The sequence below is a fragment of the Takifugu flavidus genome, chromosome 11 (genome assembly GCF_003711565.1).
Source record: "Takifugu flavidus isolate HTHZ2018 chromosome 11, ASM371156v2, whole genome shotgun sequence".
NCBI lineage: Eukaryota > Metazoa > Chordata > Actinopteri > Tetraodontiformes > Tetraodontidae > Takifugu > Takifugu flavidus.
The window spans coordinates 15,230,490-15,251,799 of record NC_079530.1 but is presented as its reverse complement, the minus strand read 5'-3'; the positions used below and the strand labels follow the sequence as shown (position 1 = coordinate 15,251,799).

Below are 21,310 nucleotides of genomic sequence, written 5' to 3'. Positions count from 1 at the left end.
GTTTGTTCTCTATGATCGGACCCAGATGACAGAAATTTTAATCATCAATTGCACAACATTCAAAGCATTTGTGATAAAGTAGATGTTTTGTTTCTTAAAGGCGTGGGGGAAAGCTTCCCCTCCGCTGCTGAATGACATGACATGTGCAAATGATTTCAACACCTCAGGGACCAACCGTGGAGAGAGAAGAAAGGATACGGCCGAGGTGGGTGAAGCCGGCCCACGGCAACATCTGTGCCAGCTGCAGCCATGTCACTGCGCCCGGCCAAGTTTCCGTGCACAATATCTGACGCGCATTCCAAATAACTTAAACTAAACCAGAGGGTGTGGACACAAATTATATCAAGTTTGTTACAACATCTCGAGCAGAGCCAGAGCTGGAGGGTTTCCACGGCAACAATGTAATCGGAGTATTCAAACAAACGAGCGAAGGTCAGCGCACATGTGGTTTCATTTAGGACGAGCGCTTTCTTCCCCCAAAGTCGCTTATTATTTACTTTCATAACGTATTAGCTCGATAAGCAGCACCACCCAGTCGTTGGCCCAGACGTGTCCTGGCCCCCAGCTCTCATTGTCCTCCAGGAACTTCGGAGTCAAGAATAAAAAAAAAAACGGAAGAATGGCCCACATCTGAGCCGAAGTCAGAGTCGGGCTGTGGTCTTATCACCGAGGCTGCCGCCAGCGAGTCCATCGTGGGTCAGCTGGGCTCTGCTGGGGGCGGATGATGTCACCTCCCCCTCTGACGGACAGGAAGCTGCTGGAAAGCCGGTGTCTAAAAAAAGTCGCTGGGTCGTTTACAGGAAGCTATAAAAGCAGCAAGGCTGCTAACGTCCCGTTTCAGGACCCGAGAGACTCAAACGGTGAATCAATTGTCAACTAATGAAAGTTGTGAGATATTTTGGAGCGACACAGACGGATGTGCAGACGGGTCAGGTTGAAGTTGTAGCAACAGCCCAGCTGGGATTGAAGGTGTCATTTGATCTCCCCACAATCAGCAATGACTATTTTCTTGATCACGCCCCCATCGTGTAAACCAAAAGACTCCATCTTTGCGACCACGTCCATTCCTTCCTTCACCTTCCCGAACACCACGTGTTTGTCGTCGAGCCTGTCGAGAGATGCTCACCTCAGGATCAGGCTCGTGGACATTTGACAGCGTGAGACACAGGTGAATCAACAACACTTTACCATTCAGTTTTAGTCGTGCAGATGAAGAACTGGGAGCCGTTGGTGTTTGGCCCCGAGTTTGCCATCGAAAGGGTTCCTGCGGAGACGGAAACGGGTTAATAAACAGCCGCTGATGAAGTTAAACAGCTGTGTGTGGTGGAATGGTAGTTTTCTCAAACATATTCAAGCTATGGTTGTAAAACATTTGGATGCAAATAATCAGCATGTTAAGGAGGCTTCACCAAGGCGCTATTTATTAGTTATTTTAATTAAACCGTACAGTCTCGCTGAAATGTAGGTCACTGGGGGCTGACAGAACCATAATGGATGACGCTGCACGAAACCATACACTGCCCCCTACTGGCAGAGTTGTGTCATCGTCAAAAAACTTGCTAAATCTGATATTTAAGGCGTAAATAATCAAATAATATTTCTCGTGCTGAATTTGTCATAATGTTGAAATGGAAACAGTTATTACTTATCATGTAAGTCAGTGTATATAAAAAATACCTGCACCCGTGTGTTTTAATTTAAAGTTCTCATCCCTAAATGTTTTCCCATAGATAGATTTCCCCCCGGTGCCGTTGTGGTGGGTAAAATCCCCTCCCTGCAAAAGAAAAGAGATGAGAAGCACTTTAAAGAAAAAATCAATGCCAATATTGGAATGATTTGGATCCTAAATCTCACCTGACACATGAACTCAGGGATGACCCTGTGAAACACAGAACCCTTGTATCCAAAGCCATACTGTCCAGTGCAAAGTGCTCGGAAGTTTTCTGTAAAATTAGGAACAAGGGAAGCATTTGCAAATAGTGACATCAAGTAACTTGCTAAGAAGCAAGACTTAAGACAACGGGGATACCTGCAGTCTTTGGAACTACATCTGCATTAAGCTGCAAGGAAAAACACCATGTCAGTGAATATTTGCTTCCCAACATGCTAACGCCAGCGTGCTAACTAGCAAGCTACCTCAATAATAATCCTCCCGAGCGGCTCATCGTCGGCTTCAACATCCAGAAATACGGTGGGATTCTCGGTAGAACCAACAGAAAACAGCCTCGCAGTGGCGATACCCGGCGAGCTGTATCTAATGCGGTTTTTAATCTGGAACATCGCTGGTTAACCTAGCGAGGAAGAGTTTGGGGCCATACTGCCGTCGCGGTGAAGTGACGTCATAACACACTCAGACAGCGACATCACGTGGAAGGATCAGGAAGTAAGAAGATGAAATATTGGTCAACAAAACAAACAAATATTTAATATTTTTTTCCTCTCTTGAACTTTTTAACATCACATTTTAACCAAGTTAAAAGACACTGAAGTGGCATGAGGCATCACATGATCAAACAGAAAGATGATATGATGATTTTAAGAGAGATTTTGTTGTTTTTATGTCATGTAGTATTTGTAATAATGTAGTGTTTTCCCCCAGACCAAAGTATTTAATTTTTTTTTTTTTGGCGGGGGGTCTGTAAAGCCCTTAATAAAGAAAAAAGGTCAGATTTGTCACCCATGAACTGCGTAATTTCGACAGGAAAGTTCCCTGAATCAAAATCTCACACATTAAGTTTGGCACTAAACACATTTTACACATTTTATGGTTTGTGCAGCATAGATTAATTTTGGTTTTTCATGAAATCTTTCAGCTCTTATTAGACATTATATGTCAGAAGACACGGAGGCTGTTGACTGTGTTTCATCTGAATACATATTTATTAGATAAATATTAGGATGTCACGTCGTCTAACTACATACAGATTTGCAAGACTAAAAATCACAATGTTTGTCTGACCAGTTTAGAGTATGAAATGATTGTACATAGAATGTACAAAACCAAAGAGACAACTGCTGCTCGCTGTGCCAATCGCTTCAGATTGTACCTTTATAGCATCTTTTGCCACATTGCATAAAAGTTAGAAATTTGACAAAATCTTTTACAAACTGTAAGTTTGGAGACAACCCTCCAGAGCCAATCACAGCTCAGCGCCTCCAAGTCCCAATTATACCTCATAAGGTTTATTTAATTTTGTAGCACCTTTATAAAGTACACAGGTAATACACAGAAGTTTAATATTACACAAAAGAAAAAAGTCTTTTTTTCTCTCATTGGAAACCCTGCGTGAATGGGTACATAAAATATCTTACATAAATGAACAGGTGTGGTTAGAGAGGTCTGCACAGACACAAACACAGACTCAGTTTGCCAATTTAATGTCCGACAGGAGGATCATGGCAGCTTTACAAATTCTACATACACTATGCACACTCCCCCTGGAGAAAATGAATACAATTCTGTTAGCGTGTCTCTATTTATCATTTACACTATGTACACATTCCCCTTAACACCCCCGTGCCCACCCTCTTATCTCTGCCACGAACTCCTGCTCTATGATTCGTTTTTACATTAATTGCATCTCTTTTAAGCCCAACAGTCAATTCCTGACCTCTGTAACCAGACGGTACAGTTTGTGTGGCTCAAATGATGTGTTGTTTTTTGTTTTTTTCTGTGGAAGGTTACTCTTTACAATATCACGTCAAAGAGGGAAATAATCATAATTTAAAAAAAATCATCCTAATGCGGCAGTGCATCGTCTTCAACAGACATACAAACACAAACATCTGATCCTCTCATATTTGGTTCATCAGGCTGGTTACGCGTCTCAAATTGGGGGAAACTACGCCACCTCGCGTTAACTGGAGGGTATAACAGCCATGAAAACAAGACAAATATAACTTAAAAATAGAAAATGGGACGAAAACACACGGTATTTCCTCTACTGCTAATAAAGGTTATTTAAAAAAAAAAATCAGGCCACAGAACAACGCAGAGGCTTTTGCACAATCTCACCTGAAAGAAAAACACAAATCCGGACCTCTAAGCTGCATTAAGGACCCTCTGCATGGGGAAAAAAAACTGCTCCCTTGAAGATGATTTGACTCTCAGGGTGATGGAAAACTACACGGGTGCTCGATACAAGGCCGATGAGAGTGCGACCGGTTGAATTTACCACAATTCTGGACTGGTAGTTCAGGGATAACCTGTGTTTGTCAGACGTACAGTACCATGTAGTTACCAGTATGACGTACTGTACAGTCACAAAATATTTACACAAGGTATATACAAGAGCTCTGGAAACACTGTCAGATCATGCAGGATGGATTTTGCTTTAAAAGACGCAACTTGACAGTAACAAAACAACGAAAAACGGGGAAAGGGTCGTGCAAATGTTCGTTTAAAACACAGTGATTTAAAAACTGGCGTACATATTAAAATCCTGCTTTTACACCGACATGATATCCAGGCCAAGTATAGACAACTTTGGTAATGGGAATCTGATTCAGGGCATTATTGGGTCAAGATAAGACAAATGGTTAAAAATTAAAACAATAAATATACAGAAAATGAAAAAAAAATGCGGTTTGATCAAGCACATCTAGGCTGGACACAGACGACAGGAGCCATTGGCACACGCGCACTTTGTGGACAAAGACATGGACAAGGAAGAGCGGAGGAGCTACAGGAGAACAGAGTCACCTCTTAAAGTCAGTTATTCCTCCTTCATCTGTCCCTTTTACACACACGCACACATACGTCTGGGGAAGTCTGGAAGAACATATTTAAATTTTTTTAACAAAGGAAATGGCTAAAAACAGAGCTACAACCCTTTGATGACTCTCCCCTGTGTTGTTTACATGTGATGTTTTTAGCTGCACAAGTTAAAAGTCACAAACATCTTATTTATTTTACCACTTTAGTGCCATGGCTGTAAATGATGCGTTCAGGGGGGGTGGGGAGTAGGGGACGAGTGGCCTTTTCTCCCCCGGAGTTCCCAAACAGACCCCTCTTTTCAGATGCGTCCTTATGCCACACGCCATCAGACCGTGTGTGTGCATGTGTGCGCGCGTGTGTGTGTGTGTGAACACAGGAAGCTTCGCCAAGTGTCAACAGGACGGTGAAGTGTCTGAGGACAGACAGCCGAGCACAACGCGGGAGGGTGCAGCGGGGCTAGTTGTTCTCAAACAGGGAGAGAAGGTCGTCGTTGCTGTTGGCGGGGAGGTCAGGGGGGTCGAGGTAAGACAGTAACTCGTCTGTGTTAGCCAGCTCTGGAAGCAGCTGTGGACAAAAAGTAGAGCAAAATGAGAGACCGGGCGAGGAGGACGGAGTGTGTTGTTATAGCGACACACAGAAAAAGAGAAGCAACCGGCGCACCGACCACGGGGACGAGAGCGGCTGCGGCAGACAATGTTAGCTGTTAACAGGTAAGTTATGGCACCGGAAAGCGAGCACACTTACGTCCAGGGAGGGTTCAGGCATGTCCTGGCTTCCCTGACCCAACTGGCCATCTGAGGAGGGGTTAAAGTTCATGTCACCGTGCGGGTGACTATTTTGCCCTGGCTGAGGCTGCGGCGGAGGCTGCGACTGACGCGGCGGCTGAGATGACTGGCTGCTGTGATGCAAGGGAGGCCCTGATTGGCTGCCAGGGTGGGGAGACGCATGCAAGATCTGCTGCATGGAGTTATGGGACTGATCGGGATGGGACATCTGCAGGTGCGAGAGGGAGACAGAAAGCCAGAGAAGGAGGAAGATTAGAGAGGTTACGTGTTAAGAAGGGGTGACGGGAGCATGAAGAAAGACAGGTAAAGCGAAATGAGCACTAGCATGAATAATATGGAACAGTTCTCCTTAATGGAAGCCAGCCGTGATCAGCAGACATGTGGAGCTGTGACTACACACAGCGAGATGAGCATGTGGCGCCCCCTTCAGACACTAGAGACTACCTGAGGATTCATATTATGCTAGGCCACACTGTCAGGGAGTAAGCTGGACAAATCAAATGATGCGCTGGGGCAAAGAGGTCGGTAGATCGAGGGGTCAAACACGCTCTGCTCACCGCATCGTTCATCCCGTGGCTGTGGGGTTTTTCTTGGGGAAGGAGACCGCCAGGGGCATCTGGGGGATGGGAGAGCTGGGGTCCATGGATGAAGTCGCTCATTGGTGGACCGCCGCCACCACCACCTCCTGCTCCACCTCCTCCCACTCCCCCAGCAGAGGGGTTCCCATGAGGGAAGTCAAAGTTCCCCTGGCTGTGATAGTTGTTGCCTTCGGGAACAAAAGGACATTTGAGTGTCAAGATGATGGCTATTTTGTTCTTACAGTGCTCGGCAGGATCAGGCTTTGTGTACCTCCTCCTGGGTAATCTCCCCCATTCCCACTGACATGTTGACCGGGGTGAGGCGTATAGGGACTGGGACCCGGTCCGTGCGGTCCTGGACCCGGCCCAAGTTGAGCGATCATCTCCATGACATTGGGCATGGTCATCTGACTGGGACTCATGGTCTTGAAACGCTTGGCCAGTGGCCCGTCAGGGTCCTCCTTGATGTGTATTTCAGATTTAATGGGGACGGGTCTCCAGCTACACGTGGGATCTATAGTGACCTCCTCAAACTCCGAACTGTGGAATAAGAAAGTGGGACGTTACATCACAGAACTATGAAGACCAAGAGTTGGGGCTGAACTCAGAAGATAAGAAACACACTTTTGGATGGCGTTGAGGATTCCCCACATGTACTGATCCACTTCCAGTCCTTCTAGTAATGCTGTTTTACTGGAAAAAAAACCCAAAATAACACTCAGTAATAAGAATCTTCACGATGGCCTTGTCCAAAAAGCTCAAGTTAACACTCACTTGCACACAGGACACCTCCACGTGCCCCTCTCACAGTTGAGCTGCAGGTAGGACTCCAGATCAAAACACTGCAGACGACAGGACAATTCATCTCCAGCGCTGTTTGTCAGGGACACACAAGTCCACCAGAACCTGAACCCACCTGCACATGTTTGCAGTCGTGTCCTCGTGCTGGTAGCTGGATGCGCCGGAAGGTGATGGGACACTTGAGCGAGACCTTAATGGCCGTCTGCTCCACGCCGTCCTCCCCATTGAGAGTGGTGTTTCCTGCCGAGGCCGCCACGCTGCTGAAGTTCCTCTTAACTGAAACACAGTTTCAGAGGGAAAGTTTCACTTTGCGATCACTCGCTGGCGACGCACCAGGGTTTATTTTAAAACAACAGAGGAGCAGGCGAAGGCAAATGTAATTGAGATGTTCTTTTGCATATTAACTATGATATTTGACAAAAGAAGACATACTCTTGGTGATGCAGTGTTCTGCAGGAAGGAGTCTTTTCTTTAGAAGCCCCTGGAGGACGGAGCGCACAGATGGCCTGTGGACCAGCTGCAGCACGAACAGGTGAGACTGCGAGGCAACGTTAAAACAAGGAGAAAATGAAACACGCAGCGCTATATAGCACGCCGCTAAACACTTCAATTACCGTCGCGGTGATGAGATCTGCACACGGTTACTCACGCAACAGCAGGCGGTGACGGTAATCTGGATCGTGTTTCTCCCAGGTTGACACACGTGCTTCAGGTGCAGGGGTTTGTGGGATGTTTTGTTGTCCCCTCTCTCGATGGTGAGGGGCGTGGCGTTGACACTGACTTGGACGGAGGCGGGCCAGTTTGTGTTCATCTGCCTGTCTTCATGGTGGTAGCACTTAAACTGCAGCTCCAGGTCAGACCTGCAGGGGGCAGCAGAGAGTGGCATTTAAAAGGTGAATGAGGGAGGGGGAAGAACAGATTCTGGGGTGGCGCCGTCCTACCTCCACATGAGCGTCTGGTGGACGGAGGGTCGTAGATGGAAGACGTGGTTACTGACGGCCAGGTTGTGCTCCAAGCGGAACGGCTCCAGCACCACTCCGTCTCTGACCGGGAACGTCAGCCGCAGCTCCTCGTTGGGGTTCGCTGAGATGGAAGAGAAAGCGAGAGGTGACATTTGAAACCGTCAAAGTCATGCAACACGGCAGATCAAAGGAAACACGGTGCGCTTCAAAGAGGACGCTCGTCTGGGACGCTCACCTGGAGGGGGCGGCAGCGCTGTCATATTTGGTTTCATGTCAGGCGCAAACGGGGGCTTCACGTCCGGATTTGGTGACAGATATGGTGGAATACCACTTCCTGGGGTCATAGGGGGTGTGGGGTTTCCAGGGACAGGAGAGTGGGGGTAGTTTCCAGGCCGCGGGGGCTGTTTAAGGAAAGTCAGTAAATGAAAACCTCTGTACAGCTCATTTCACATGTGCGACCACGTCAAATCTAAGAGCAACAGCTTGGTGAAACTCACCCCGTTGCCTTGGCTGTACGAGTATCCACCACCAGAAAAGTTGGTACTCTGACCATTGAAGGACTCTTGCTGTATAAGAAATGCAAAACAATACATTCTTGTTCAGTTTTTACTCTTAAAGCAGACATATTATTGTTTTTTATAGTGGACACTATGCGCTACAGTAGACAATATAACAAACATATGGTGGAACAGACCTTGTAGTATTGACCCATGGGCATGCCAGAGGGGTACTGTCCTTGGCTCTGCTGCCCCGGCATCCTCTGGCCAGGGTAATTAGGCGATGACAGAGGCCTGGACGTGTTTGATGTGGGGTACTGACCCTGCTGTGGTGGGAACTGACTGTTGGGTCCGTACTGCTGACCCCCATAACCTGCCTGTAAAAATAAATTAAAGAAAGATAGAGGTAAGGATACGATTCATACACAAGGAGGGCGAAAGCACGAACAATAGAGAGCAGAAAAGACGTAGAAGAGACCGTGAAGACTGAGTAACAGTTGAAAAGGAGCCTGGATGCTTTCAGTACAAATACAAAAATACTGTGCAGGCAGGAATGTTAGTGCAACAGTTTTAATCCTGCAGATAACCCTTGTCAGGGATAATCAATCCACTGAAACCACTCACCTCTCCTGGATAAGGCCTCTTCATCCCCTGCATGGGCATGCCTTGTCGAGGTCCCGCTGGGTAACCTTGCTGAGGCATCCTCTGGCCGTGAGGTCCAAAGGGCCCCATTCCAGGAGTTCGAGCCTGGTTCATGCCCATGGGAGGCCCGCTCATGTTAGGGTTGTTCATGGCAGATGCCATGCTGGCTGGATTTATCCCTCCAGGGGGGCCTCGGGGACCCGGTTGGTTCATGAACTGGTTGTTGTAGGCCTGAGCGGTGCCCATTTGGAAGGAAGAGCACATCTGGAGGGGGGACGTGAGATTTCAGGGTGGTTTGTGGATCAGTGGTTATTTTTGCAGTGATTATTTCTACATGCTAGCAGACGCGTGTTGTACCTGTCCATACTGGTTCATGTCCTTGTTCTGGGTCTCCTGCAGAGCTGCCACCGTGGCCGTTGCCGTGGCCGTCGCAGTGGCGGCAGCGGCAGCAACGGCGGCTGCCGCAGCGGCGGCGGCCGGCTGGGTGAAGTCACCAGGGGGACGCGTGTGAGAGGTCATTCCCATTCCACCCGGAGGGGCATTTGGGCCTCCAGAATAACTACAGAAACACACAGAACACCTTTTAATGATGACAGGAAATGCTACTGGCCACATTCTCTACAAAAGACAGACTCTTACCTCCCACTGTAGCCACCAGGACCTCCAGTGTAGCCAGGCCTGCCGTACATCCCCTGTTGCATGTACGACTGGTTGGAACCTCCTTTGGTTGGAAACTGTTGCTGCTGAGCACTGAACTGAGGAGAGTTCAGCCCCGGTCCGCTGCCAGACATCCCTGATCCCATAGGGTTACCTCCAGGATTCATGGGATTATTGCTGTTTGCCATCGGGTTCCCGAGCACCTGGAGTCACCAGTGAACGATACAACAACCATGACTGATGTCAAATAAATGAAGAGTGTGCAGTGCTGCCGTAAGCCTGCGAAATAGAATTTATCCTGACACGATGTTTGGACATACTGTACCTGGCTCTGTGACGTGTTGGTCACACCCCACACTGTTGTAACCACCGACAATGACCCAGGGGGTTGGTTGGTGTTTTGTTGCCAGGGGACAGAGTCGTAGGGAAAGGAACCATCACTAGAAAGTACACGAAAACAAAAACATGTGCCTAACGTCACACTTGGGTAAACTGGCCAAGAAAATAACCAATAGAAAGCCAAGAGAGATGAGGATCTACCTAAAAAATGCAAATAACTGGGGAAATCAGTCTGCCAAATGTGAGGCCATTAGAAATGCTTGGCATCCAATTTCAAAACACATTTTTATCCAGGATTTGTGCTAATGCTTGCACAGCGATGAGTACAAGAGCTCCAATTGAACTGATAAGGAGGTGTGCACTCAGACGGACCTTTTATTAAGTTAAATTATGTATCTGGGTTGATAGCCATCCAAAGCAGTTGGAACGTTTCACATTTGAGTTAAATATCTGGACAAGTTGATGCTGATGTGTTTTATTTAATGAACAGGTTGGGGCCTCCTGGGGAGAGGCATGTGTCCAGTTAAGTGGGAGGAAACTGCTGTTTTTGGAGAGACTCTTGTTTTTCTTGGTCGATGTGCTCAATCTTCCCCTCTTAAAAGCACAGCCTGACCCAAGGCCTGACTCTTGGCTTCACCGTCAGAGAGGTATTAGCACACAATGTTCTCCAAAGATGTGACTTCACTTCTTCCCGCCTCGCTCGGCTTGGGAGTATCATGAGCGACAAATCTGAGATAATATCCCGATGAGAGGAAACTTCTGATCAACTTAGGTTTCCTGTATTTTACTGCTCAATAAAGTGGACATTGTCAAATAAACAGAGGGTCTGAGCTCTAAGCTGAAGCAGTACCCCCCCCACTAACCTGTGAGTGAGCCCAGGCTTCATGCTGTTCATGCTCGGCTGCATGGGGACTTTTCCCTGCGGCTCGTTGTGCCTGCTCTTCTGGTGACGCAGCAGGAGCAGACGACCCAGCTCCTCGCACCACGACGACAGCAGGGCTGCGAGGGAAACACATATGAACACTCTTGAATGTACATTCTGTGCATTTATCTCACCTCAACACGACACACACGTTTTTTGATGATTTTTTTCACGTGGGCAGCAAAATGCATCATCAGTGATGGATCAGCCTGCAGTCTTTGCTAAATCCAGCAGGGGGCGCCGTATGACAGCAAATCCGCTCTGATTATTTACAGTTAACATCACAGGAAATAAAATTCTTGTACAGCACAAAGGACCTGCAGGTTATTTGGTGCAGAGAGGGAGGGGCTGGAATGGAGCGTGAGAGGCAGACGGAGACAACATGATCTGCGGCACACAAATGAAACGGTGGCGTCTTCATACTCCTCCGCTTTCTTCACACCTCACCAACACTGGTCTATCTTCCACACCTCCCAGGTCCCCAAAAAAGAGGAGCACTAACACTACCTACTGTCTTACCTTCTAAAAGAAAACAATATTTATGAATTCTTAATTCAATTTGTATTTAGTCCAAGTCAACGTTAAAATCCTTGTAAAATCTGTAAAATCTTCACTAAAAGGCAACATTTTGGGATCAAATTCAATTATTTAACACATTATTTCAGCCTAATCGGCCTATAAACACAAGTTCCCAGGATGTGATCATGCTTGGTTTATGGTTTGAATATGCAGAGTGTATATGGGTCTCTTTACTAAGATAAACAAGAAGAGAAACAAGTTAGATAAAGATAACGAGAGGAGAGGAATGAAAAACAAAGTGGCGACATTTTCTCCAGCAGGGCGGAGAGAGGCAAACCTTCCAGTTAAGGAGGAATTACTCCACCCTGCCATTACAGCGAGCTTATCTCCTCACTAAATCACCACCTCCACACCGAGGAACTGCCTCCTCGACTGGCAACCCGCCATTAGGACCCAAAGATCACGCAATGAGACGGAGGAGGTGAGCTAGCACATCAGTGTGGCTACAAGAGCAACTAACTCTAACAAGCTGCGAAGGCCAGAGGTCGCCTATAACAGAGAGAGGGTCCACTCAAGGAAATGTGCATATTTTAGTGAGCTTGGAACAGCTCGCGCGACCTTGCTATCACCTCGTTGTCCACCCCCATGTTAAAACCCTGCCAACACCATCACACACCCACCGCTGCACCACCTTTTCACCAACGCTGCACGCCCACAACCCCCTCACTCGTCCCCTTTGAATTTCCTGCTGACAACTTTAAGTTGTGCTGTCAGACGCGAGGTCTGGGGGATGGGAGCTACGCTGTGTCATGAGTTCATTTCAAATGCATTTTTATGCTTTATTATTACGGTTCTTATAAATAACCAGCAAACAACAACTGGGATAAATGAAAGGATGGAGCCACTCAGTTGATAATGGCCTTATTTTTAAACTTTTGTTTCTCTTGGCTGCAGATAAAGATCAGGGTAAAAGATACTTGTTGTGTTATTTTTTAGAATGGGATGTCGGAGGCAGTTTTATTTGAAAGCATATCCAACAACTTTGGAATGCAGACCAGTGGTGTTCTTACACTCTTTCTAGTGCCAAACAATTTTCTATTTTGATATAAAAATGGTTGGGAAACATCATTGTACTTTTAGAAGCTGCAACTTGCACAGTTCTTTCAGTAAAACGTGCTGCTCAGCCTTGGGTGCTCCTGCAGCTAATGGCTGTTTACAGCAGCGATACGGAGCGGCATATCATCTCATGATCTCCACAGTCTGGCTCTGCTCAAAGGAGGTCAACCTTAAACGCCACGCCCCAGTCATATATCGACATAGAGACGTCTAATGTCTGTCCCCTTCTTCACATCTCATTGGTGAATTACTGACTCGCACACGTGAAACAGTCAAAATCAGCTGACTTTACCCAGATTTTCAGAGGATCTCTGCAGAACCTCAATGCTACGTGATGTGTTGATGTGACACTTCCCAGTCAGGCAGGGAAGTTGAGAGATTGTCGCTCCGGTTTGGAACAACAGGCCTATCTGCTACTCTGTTGTCCTGAGGCACACGCGTCAGCACGAGGATCGGTACTTGTTGGGTTTGTTCATTCTAACTTGCAAAAACACTCCAGCCGGTGAGGAAAGCGATCCAGCATTTATTGCCTTTTGTTTAAATGATTGGACTCTGGAAATGGAATCATAGATAATCGCTCCAGTTACACCTCCAAAACTCCAGACAGACACGTCAATAAGAGTTTCTGAATTGATCGTCTAACAGCTGATTTGTTCTGTTCCCCCGCCAGCAAGGAGAGAAGAAGATAAGCAGATTTGTTTTTAGGAAACTCTCCTTAACCCCCCCAGAAGAGCCCCCATTCCGAGAAGCTCCAGCTTTCAATTGAGTAATACCCAGAGACATATGGGCCCTCCTCACTCCAGCCATATTAAACCCCATATGGGTGACTGATAGCGGGAGACCCGGCTCATTCTCCCCTCACCTCGGCCCCTGTGGGAGCAGCAGGGAGGGAGAGTAAGCCATGGTAACAGGCTGCAAGGCCCATTAACTAATGACAGAGTGTGTGTTTTTGTGTGTGTCTACACAAGCCCTTTTATTACAAGGAACCTCAATGCTAATTACCATGAATGCTGAAAGCACCGTGTTTGTGTCACAACATATTGCTATCAGATTATAGAACGCTGTAAGTGTGTGTGGCCCGACACAAATTCACTTAGCTACACAATACGGACGCCACTTTGTTGATGAACACCTGATGCAATTTAAATGTGAGTCCTCGCGCCTGCTTTCATGTATGTAACCATGAGGCTGAAGCACACAGCGGAGGACTGTCACCACGCTGGACTGCTCCCAGGAGTGTGAATCACTGAACCAAATGTGCTTTGGACTATAGAGGAAAGCTTCAATTTTCCTGTGCAGGAGAGAGCAGCGCACTAAAAAAGAGGGGCAAAAAAGGGCCAAAATGATCCAACAGCCAGTGGGAACAGACACACAGATTCCGTCCTTGGACATGGTGGCAGGGCTCGTCAACGGGGAAGAACAGGTTTTGTTTTTAGAGTAAAATCACTAATGGTCTATTTGCACGTGCAAGGTGGCACCTGAGAGCCCCGGCTAGTAGAGCTTCAGCTCCCATCAATGACAAGCTTGTTAAAATATGGAAATACATCAATGGTTCATTTGTTTTATGTATCACAGCAGAAGATGGTGTTCAAAACTATTAGATAACAGAGAGATTCCAGATATTTCAGTAGCAATACAATTACAAACGCTACATCGATCAATCAAAGCTTCTACACACGGGCACGACAGTAAAGCTCTCTGAGACGATGCGTAGGATGAATAAAAGAAGGCGTTAATTCAGAATCGATCATCATAGAGGTCTGGGAAACAGCAGGTAGGTCTGTGCTGTGGGTACAATATGGTCAATTATGCAAAAGACAAATATAGAGAGGATAGAAAATCCTGCAAAGTAAAACAAACAAACAAAAAAAAACAATCATGCTTTTTGCTGAGGTGTGATGGAAGCCATTTAAGCAGTCAATGATATCCCCCATGCTGCCCCCTCTCTGTTCAGCCAACTTCTTTCAAGAGAAAAGCATATCAAATGGGCTTTAGTCTCAAAGCTCGGAGGCAGACAAACTCAAACGTGCCCTGCAGAGACTCATCTCCTGTCAGAAATCACACTCCAAAAACCAAAACCGTGCCTTTAATTCTACCAACTCTTCAAACGTGTTACAGATCTGAAGCAGCATCTGAATTCAAATTTCGTGCCTTTGTTTAATTTCATTAGTTTTTGGGGTTTTTTAAATCTTTCTCTCACTGAACAAGCCAACTCTTGGTTTGTTGTTTTTTCCCTGGTTGATCATGTCACTGATGACCTCTGGCAGCACACCAGACATGAGGACAGAGGGGGGAGAAAATGGATGGAAGGATGCTAGACAGAGGACAGGTGGGGATGGAGGGAGTGGGCAGATCCCCCCCTCCCCAGTATGTGTGTGGGTCACAAGCCAAAAAAAGATGCTGCAGCCCGGAAGGGAGGGTGTCTCTACCTGAGTCACTCTGACATCTCCTGCAGGTGCTGGTTTCTGTGGGGTTCAAATTACACATTTTAAATGGCGGACAGGGTCACAAGAACACACCAAACATTATGCAGTATGTAGCGGCTAAATCTGGCTAAACGTCCGAGCTGGGAAACCTCTCACATGTGACTAAACACATCTGACTCGTGTGTTTGTGTTTAATAAATATGTAAGACGTCCTCTACAGGTCTTATGTGGACAAAGGGCTACAAATATGAGCATCTGTAACCTCTGAAAAGTGCTGCAATAACTATTCATGGTCCAATTCGCGCTTGTTTTCCTGTTGAATTTAATATCAAGTCTGGGTTGTTTCAGTTTCAACTGAGCTTGAATATAAACCAAAATGTGCTGACATTTTCTCAACCTGCCAAAGATGATTTAATATCAAGACGGGCCTGTGAGGGTCAGCGCGGCCCCCCATGGCATGAAGACTGCTTCGAAAGTTTAAAGAACTAAATATGTATTAGGACAAAAGCCAAAAAGTTGTTGTTTCATGGAGACCAGAATGAAATAGCAAGCGGGTTCCAGTTCATAGCGTGATTAATATCTGTGGTTAACATACATTAACCTTAATTCAACAGACTCAGCTTCAAATGCACAGAATAAACATAATTCAGGAATACTAAGAGGCAGCATTAGTGCCTTGTTTGTTACACGTTAATGCACAGCTACAGGAGGTCGCGGCGTCACCTCACGGGAAAGATAATGAGAGAACATTCCTGCAACGTCACCACATCCTTCTCTGGAGGCGGAACATCTGACTGAGGAAACGCTGTGTTTGACAAGATGGAGGCTGGTTCCAGCCCTGCTTGATGCGGAGTGACACCACGCAGCTCTCCGGGTACGCGTCCGGCACATTTCCCACCACACACAAGTCATGCCGCTGAAGCGACCAGTGTTAAATTCAGCTTTGTTGGGCGGCCGCGTCACATGCTCCGTGAGTCAGCGCGCGTGTGTGTGGCTTCCCCCACAGACCTCCAGTGTCGCGACCTCCCACATCTGTATCGGACGGCTTTATCTGATGCCTCAGCAATCACGGCGAGCCAGCGTAGGATGGCATATGTCTGATCATGCTCTAAAAATACATATTTACACACTGCACCTCTAAAAAACACACATACACACGCTGCTTGGATACGGACAGTTTTCCCCCCAGTAAATAAGAAAACCTCGGCTTTGTGCCGCTGTGTAAACAAACACATTCACTGTCAGTGTTTTTGAAGAAGTACTTATACAGCAAAGTGCCTCACACTGCGAGGAGAGAACAACAAACTGTGAATGAACTCCTCCTGCCAGCCACTCGCAGCTCCACCACTGGAGGGGAACTGGTAGATATCACGTGCCTAATTATAACCAGGCCCACTACTTGACACAACTTCCTCATTGTGTGGCTTAATCTCTCCCCGAGTTTGTTCCTCCGGCAGAATCATGAAAACACAATCAGGAATTCTGATTTCCTACAGCTGCTGTTTTGATAAAACGCAGCAGCGATCTGATGAAGAAAGAAATTCCAGCTGCGCAGCCTCCGCAGGTGAACGGGAAAAGGTGCCAACAAACAACGTGCGAGTGTTCTGAAGGCCCCCCTCCTGCCTGCTGACAATATTTATCTCCCATGAAACTGTTTGTGCTTCCAGAAATTCTCCGAATTCTCCAGAAACACATTTAACTCTGATTTACTTGGCTGCTCGCTGCTAAATGGGAGGAAGGAGGAAAAAGATGTTAAGCAATAATTCATCATTTTAAAAAAACCAACCTTGTTGCAAACAAATGCTCCGTAGTTCAAATGTCAGCAATGAGTCACTAAGCAGTCCAACAGAAAGGCCACATAGTTCCACAACAAAGATGTAGAGTAAGAGGTTCCAAAACCAGGGGCAGGAGGGGAGACGCAGCCACTCCACGCCTCTTTAAAGGTCATTGCAGGCTTGCTTATTAATTAAGATGTTAGATTCGAGGTTGTGTTAAATGCTGAATGAATATTGTGCAGCGCTGTGTTTTATTGCCCAAATACCCTCAACTCATTCATAAGAGGCAACTGTTTCATCCCTTTATGGGATATTAAACACAACAGAAACAAAAAAACAGGCCTTTCAGGGGAGAGTATTGTCCTCCTCCAGGCCTGCAGAGCAGAAAAAAGGATCCAGAGCAGAAAAGTGGGTCATAAACTAACACACACTTGCCTTTGGTGCTATAGTGGAAATCATGGTGCCGCCTCCACAGACAGAACACACACAACTTTTTCTCTTTCAGCCCAAAACAGCAATAAAACGATAAATATTACAGTTCCTTACAATGTTTGGTATGTGACTCTAACAGGTCAACCAGTGATCAGCTGATCCCTGCTGATCCTGTCTGGTGCGACAGTGTTTTTAACTGCAGTGGAAATTACAGTTGCATCAGATAGAACAAAGTCAAAACGACCAGTGCTGAAGGTTAAAAAGAAAAAAAAAAGACTCAAAATTTCGGTGTAAACTCGTATCATCTTAGACTGAAGTGCTGCACCGGCCCTCCGCACACGTGCACACACAAACACGCGCACACTTACCCGGAGCCGAGCAGAGTCCCTGCACATCTCATCTCATTCCCATCACAGCGGAGAAAAGCCTGGTGTCACAAACGCTCCTGTTCCTGCAGAGGCCAGTAGCGACTCAAAGTGCCTGCTGCTTCCAAACCTCCTGGACGTCTGCTCGCATCCCTTTCTCCCCTCACTCACTCACTCACTCACTCACTCACTCACTCACTCACTCTCTTTCTTACTTACTCTCTCCCTTTTTTTCTTTTTCTTTTGCTCACTCTTTTTCCTGCCGTGCTCTCTGATCTGCCCCCCCCCCCTGTCCAGTGTCTGCACAATGCACATCAATTATTCAGAGGCAGTCTACTGGTCTCTCCGGCTTATCCAATCAGAGCTGGACTCTGCACTAATGGGCTCCCGCTGTACCTGCTACCGGCTCCAACGCACTCTGGAGGAGGCAGGCGGAGAGACAGAGGGAGCAGAGGAGACAGCTGAGGAGGAGGGAGGACACGAGGGAGAGATAAAGACAGCAGGCAGAGACAAACAGGAGTACAGATAAACGAAGATATCCCCGTTTCTCACCCTGTTGCTGGCTGCCGTTATTGATGTGTTAGCCTTTCTTTAAGCCGCCACCGCAAAGAAAAACAGAAGCGCACATGGAAGCAGTGTGTGTCAGGAAACAAAAAGGAGAACAGGCTGCCAACTTGCATTCGTGGGAGGAGCTAAATCTCCTTCAAAAACACAAAAGCAGCAACAGACATGGAGGAGAGAAGAGAGCTGGAGTTCTGCTCCTCTTTGCTCCCCAAATCACCCTCCACACACACCAGCAAGAGACCTCAACTGTCACCAATAAGGCTTTCCTTAGCAAAACAAGCCCATCAGCTGCGCGTGAGAAAGAGCAGAACTTTCGGCAACTCCAGCTTAAAGTCTGAGATGGATGGGCGGAGGTCTCAGCGTATCACTCATCCATAGATGATCAACCAATGTAAACAACAGAGAGCGACAGGAAAACCCCCAATCTGACACTCCAAACGATACACTAATAAGTATCGCTGAGGTTTGTTTGTGTAAACTTTAGACGGAAGTTGCAAAGACACATTTTCGGTTGCGGAGGGGTTTCATCATCGGAGGCGAACCAGTGGAGAGTGTGAGAGGAGAGACCCGCTGGCTAAAAATAAACCTGGTTTCCTGTTAATAATTCAGCGCTCTGCTCTTACTCAGCAGTAATTAAATATAAAAGTCTGTAAGGTTGATTGGGTCAGTAACACAGGAGGCCCACACCTTCCTCTGGCTCCACGCACAGCTTAAAGACGGAGGGAAAGGGGGTGAGTAAATCAATCGGCTGAAAGCAAACTGAGACAGACGTGTCAGACGGGAGGAATTGAGAGTGGGCGAGTATCGCCACACCCTGGAAGTTTTCTGTCACTGTTGACACAGCAAAGCAGCTGTTTTCCTGCCTGTGAGTGCACTCTTTTGTCTGAGCCGGTGCAGACAACTCCGCAAATACAGTTTAAAAGCCAGACGCCAGCGGGTGGAGGTGAGCAAACCAATCGCCCACTGTGAAAAAAACAATCATTCAGTCCAACCGGCCGCTTTTACCCCAAATCTTCCTGCCGGACAATTGACAAAATTGTCTCGCCGACGCCGCCAATAACATAAATTGTTCTCGGGAAAAGAGAAACACCCAACTGTGCGCCAGCCTGCAGCTGGAAACGTAACAGGGAGGTCATTTATGTAGGTAAAAATCATCCAGATCAGCACCTACCTTTAATCCGAGCCGCGTGAAGTCACCGTGATATCACGCGCAAGCGAGTCAAACGGGATGGGGGCATTTCTCAGCACCGACTTCATAATGACGCCATCGGTGGTTTATTATTCGCTGCTTCATTACAAACAAAAATATGCTACCGTGAGAGCAGCGGCTACCTCGGCAAGCAAGGAAAGGGTCAAATCTGATACAGATTACGTGACTAATCTGATTTGTTTTTAGCGGACTTCACGGTGGCCTAATAGCTCAGAGTAGTGTGTGTTTGTAGGGCAGCGGCACACACCTATTAACAACCTATCAACATAATAGCTGCCCTACAAACCCAAGATAATAGTAACATCTAATGTCTCAGCATGGGACACAATACAAATCAGTAAACAACTGAAGAATTTAAGTGAACAAGAAAAACTATAATGTAGATTCCCCACTTTTTTCCACCATGACCTATAACCCTAGGAGCATATCAAAGAGCTTCAGCCAATCAGGAATATTCACTGTCCCACAGCTCCCCAGTGTTGGAAAAGACTTTATGAACTACATTTAGACCACAGTCTGTGTGGTAACAAGGTTCCTCCTAGGGTTCCTGGAAAAAGTTCCCGAACTGTAAAAGCAGCTTAAGAGGTAACTGTGCTAATGCTAGTTTGCTAACAGCACATAAATCTCTTCGTTCGCTGATTCCAGATTAGAGCAGCGCGCTAATCCTGATGCGTCTCTGCAGGGTGACAATCTTCAGACAGTCTGCTGTGTCTGAAACCTCCACAGGTCTCACAGTGCTGCCATGTTGATTTAACATACATCGAAGGAATTCTGACTGCGAAAGACATCGAAAAATAAACACAAAAGTGCCTTGGCACCTCTAAAAATAAGAGGATGTATTTTTGAATACATTAAAAAAGGGAAACCTTGCCTTACACTCAGAATTACCTGGTAATCGACCGTTTTGTTGACCCTAAAATATCTAACATTTGCAGCAATGCAAGTGTTCCCGCAGCAGTTTATTTCAAACCCAACTCTCTTTTGTCAAACTGTTGATTTAAAAAAAGCTGGGTGTGAATTACTGCTTTATCTATTTAACTGATTCCCTCAGTGACAGCATGAGTGCGATTGATTCACAGTCTTGAGGAGTCTGCGTCGTCGCCCAAGGAGCCTACAGAGAGGCAAACCCAGACCATTTGCTCCTTAATCTGGGCTCTCAGGTTTCGGATCCTTGTCGCCATGTCACCATATGGACTGTGGGAAGATTCTGCTGAATGCACGTAGACTCATTCATACAGCTCAGGCAGCAGATGAATCGGTAGCTGTTCATCTGGCTTCTTTTCTGCTTGTACCATTGAAACTACGTATGTGCAGTTGCTCAGGTGTCCGGCGCGTCTCCTCTGCCGCCTTCCCGTCTGCCTTTTCAGACAGAAACCCTCATGAGGGCAGGACGGATGCTCGATGACTGCCAGCATTCTACCCCCCCCAACATAATCACACTACAGTCCCCATTTGTCTGCAGTGCATAAACAGCTCTTCCTGAAACCCAGTGCTTATTTTTATTAGATCCCAGAACTATCAGCAGGCAGGGGCTGATTCTGACTGTCAGTTGGGGCCCTGACAGCCAGCCGGGCCGAGCCCATGCCTGGCTGGCAATCACATTAGCCTGACACAGGAACACAGACAGAGAGAGCAAGGCGGCAATCAATACTGCACACTGACGTCTGTCTGACCACTTAAGTTCCTCCCAACAAGACACTTCCCACCGCAGCAGAAAGAGGATATTCATCTTAAATAAATCTTCACTTTGCGGAACTGAACAGCTAAAGCGGACGCGCCGCACATATGTAAGTGCAGGTGGCGTGAGGCATTACAGGAGCATTACTGCCATCCTTGTTACGAAACAGTGACACGTTCCATCTGTCAGGAAATCCAAAGAAATTGGAATATTGGACTCTCTCGCCGTCGCTTATGTAACTGCCAAACAAAGGTTGAGCTGTGCTCTGACTGGCTGGTTACAGCTTTGGCGGGTCCGGCACGCATCTGCGGGACCTCCCCTGTCA

At 46.8% G+C, this 21,310-nt stretch overlaps 2 protein-coding genes across 8 annotated transcripts in view; both read right to left on the bottom strand.

Moving 5' to 3' along the window:
* Position 1: 1 nt before the first annotated feature.
* ppifa (peptidylprolyl isomerase Fa) lies at positions 2–2,353 on the bottom strand. The gene is made up of 6 exons (XM_057046603.1): positions 2,137–2,353; positions 2,030–2,060; positions 1,855–1,943; positions 1,678–1,774; positions 1,189–1,264; positions 2–1,108 (listed from the first exon to the last, which is right to left on the bottom strand). Exons 1-6 carry the CDS (start codon positions 2,278–2,280, stop codon positions 973–975), a joined length of 573 nt encoding a protein of 190 aa, XP_056902583.1. The 5' UTR covers positions 2,281–2,353; the 3' UTR covers positions 2–972.
* A 504-nt stretch (positions 2,354–2,857) lies between these two features.
* Positions 2,858–21,310, bottom strand: part of zmiz1a (zinc finger, MIZ-type containing 1a) — a 72,435-nt gene continuing 53,982 nt past the window's right edge. The window contains exons 1-20 of one of the 7 annotated variants that reach the window (XM_057046600.1): positions 17,537–18,031; positions 14,965–15,000; positions 10,842–10,977; positions 9,965–10,079; positions 9,622–9,842; positions 9,340–9,541; positions 8,965–9,246; positions 8,538–8,717; positions 8,341–8,409; positions 8,079–8,244; positions 7,823–7,964; positions 7,531–7,741; positions 7,314–7,419; positions 6,997–7,157; positions 6,855–6,922; positions 6,705–6,773; positions 6,352–6,620; positions 6,060–6,268; positions 5,462–5,710; positions 2,858–5,281 (exon numbers count right to left, since the gene is read on the bottom strand). In XM_057046600.1, the coding sequence (XP_056902580.1) occupies positions 5,174–5,281; positions 5,462–5,710; positions 6,060–6,268; positions 6,352–6,620; positions 6,705–6,773; positions 6,855–6,922; positions 6,997–7,157; positions 7,314–7,419; positions 7,531–7,741; positions 7,823–7,964; positions 8,079–8,244; positions 8,341–8,409; positions 8,538–8,717; positions 8,965–9,246; positions 9,340–9,541; positions 9,622–9,842; positions 9,965–10,079; positions 10,842–10,885 (2,871 nt within the window). In that variant the 5' untranslated portion in view covers positions 10,886–10,977; positions 14,965–15,000; positions 17,537–18,031 and the 3' untranslated portion in view covers positions 2,858–5,173. Of the gene's footprint in view, positions 5,282–5,461; positions 5,711–6,059; positions 6,269–6,351; positions 6,621–6,704; positions 6,774–6,854; positions 6,923–6,996; positions 7,158–7,313; positions 7,420–7,530; positions 7,742–7,822; positions 7,965–8,078; positions 8,245–8,340; positions 8,410–8,537; positions 8,718–8,964; positions 9,247–9,339; positions 9,542–9,621; positions 9,843–9,964; positions 10,080–10,841; positions 10,978–11,051; positions 13,189–14,964; positions 15,001–17,536; positions 18,032–18,085; positions 18,300–21,310 lie in introns of those variants that run through there. The other 6 variants (XM_057046595.1, XM_057046601.1, XM_057046599.1 and 3 more) reach the window with 6 other exon arrangements.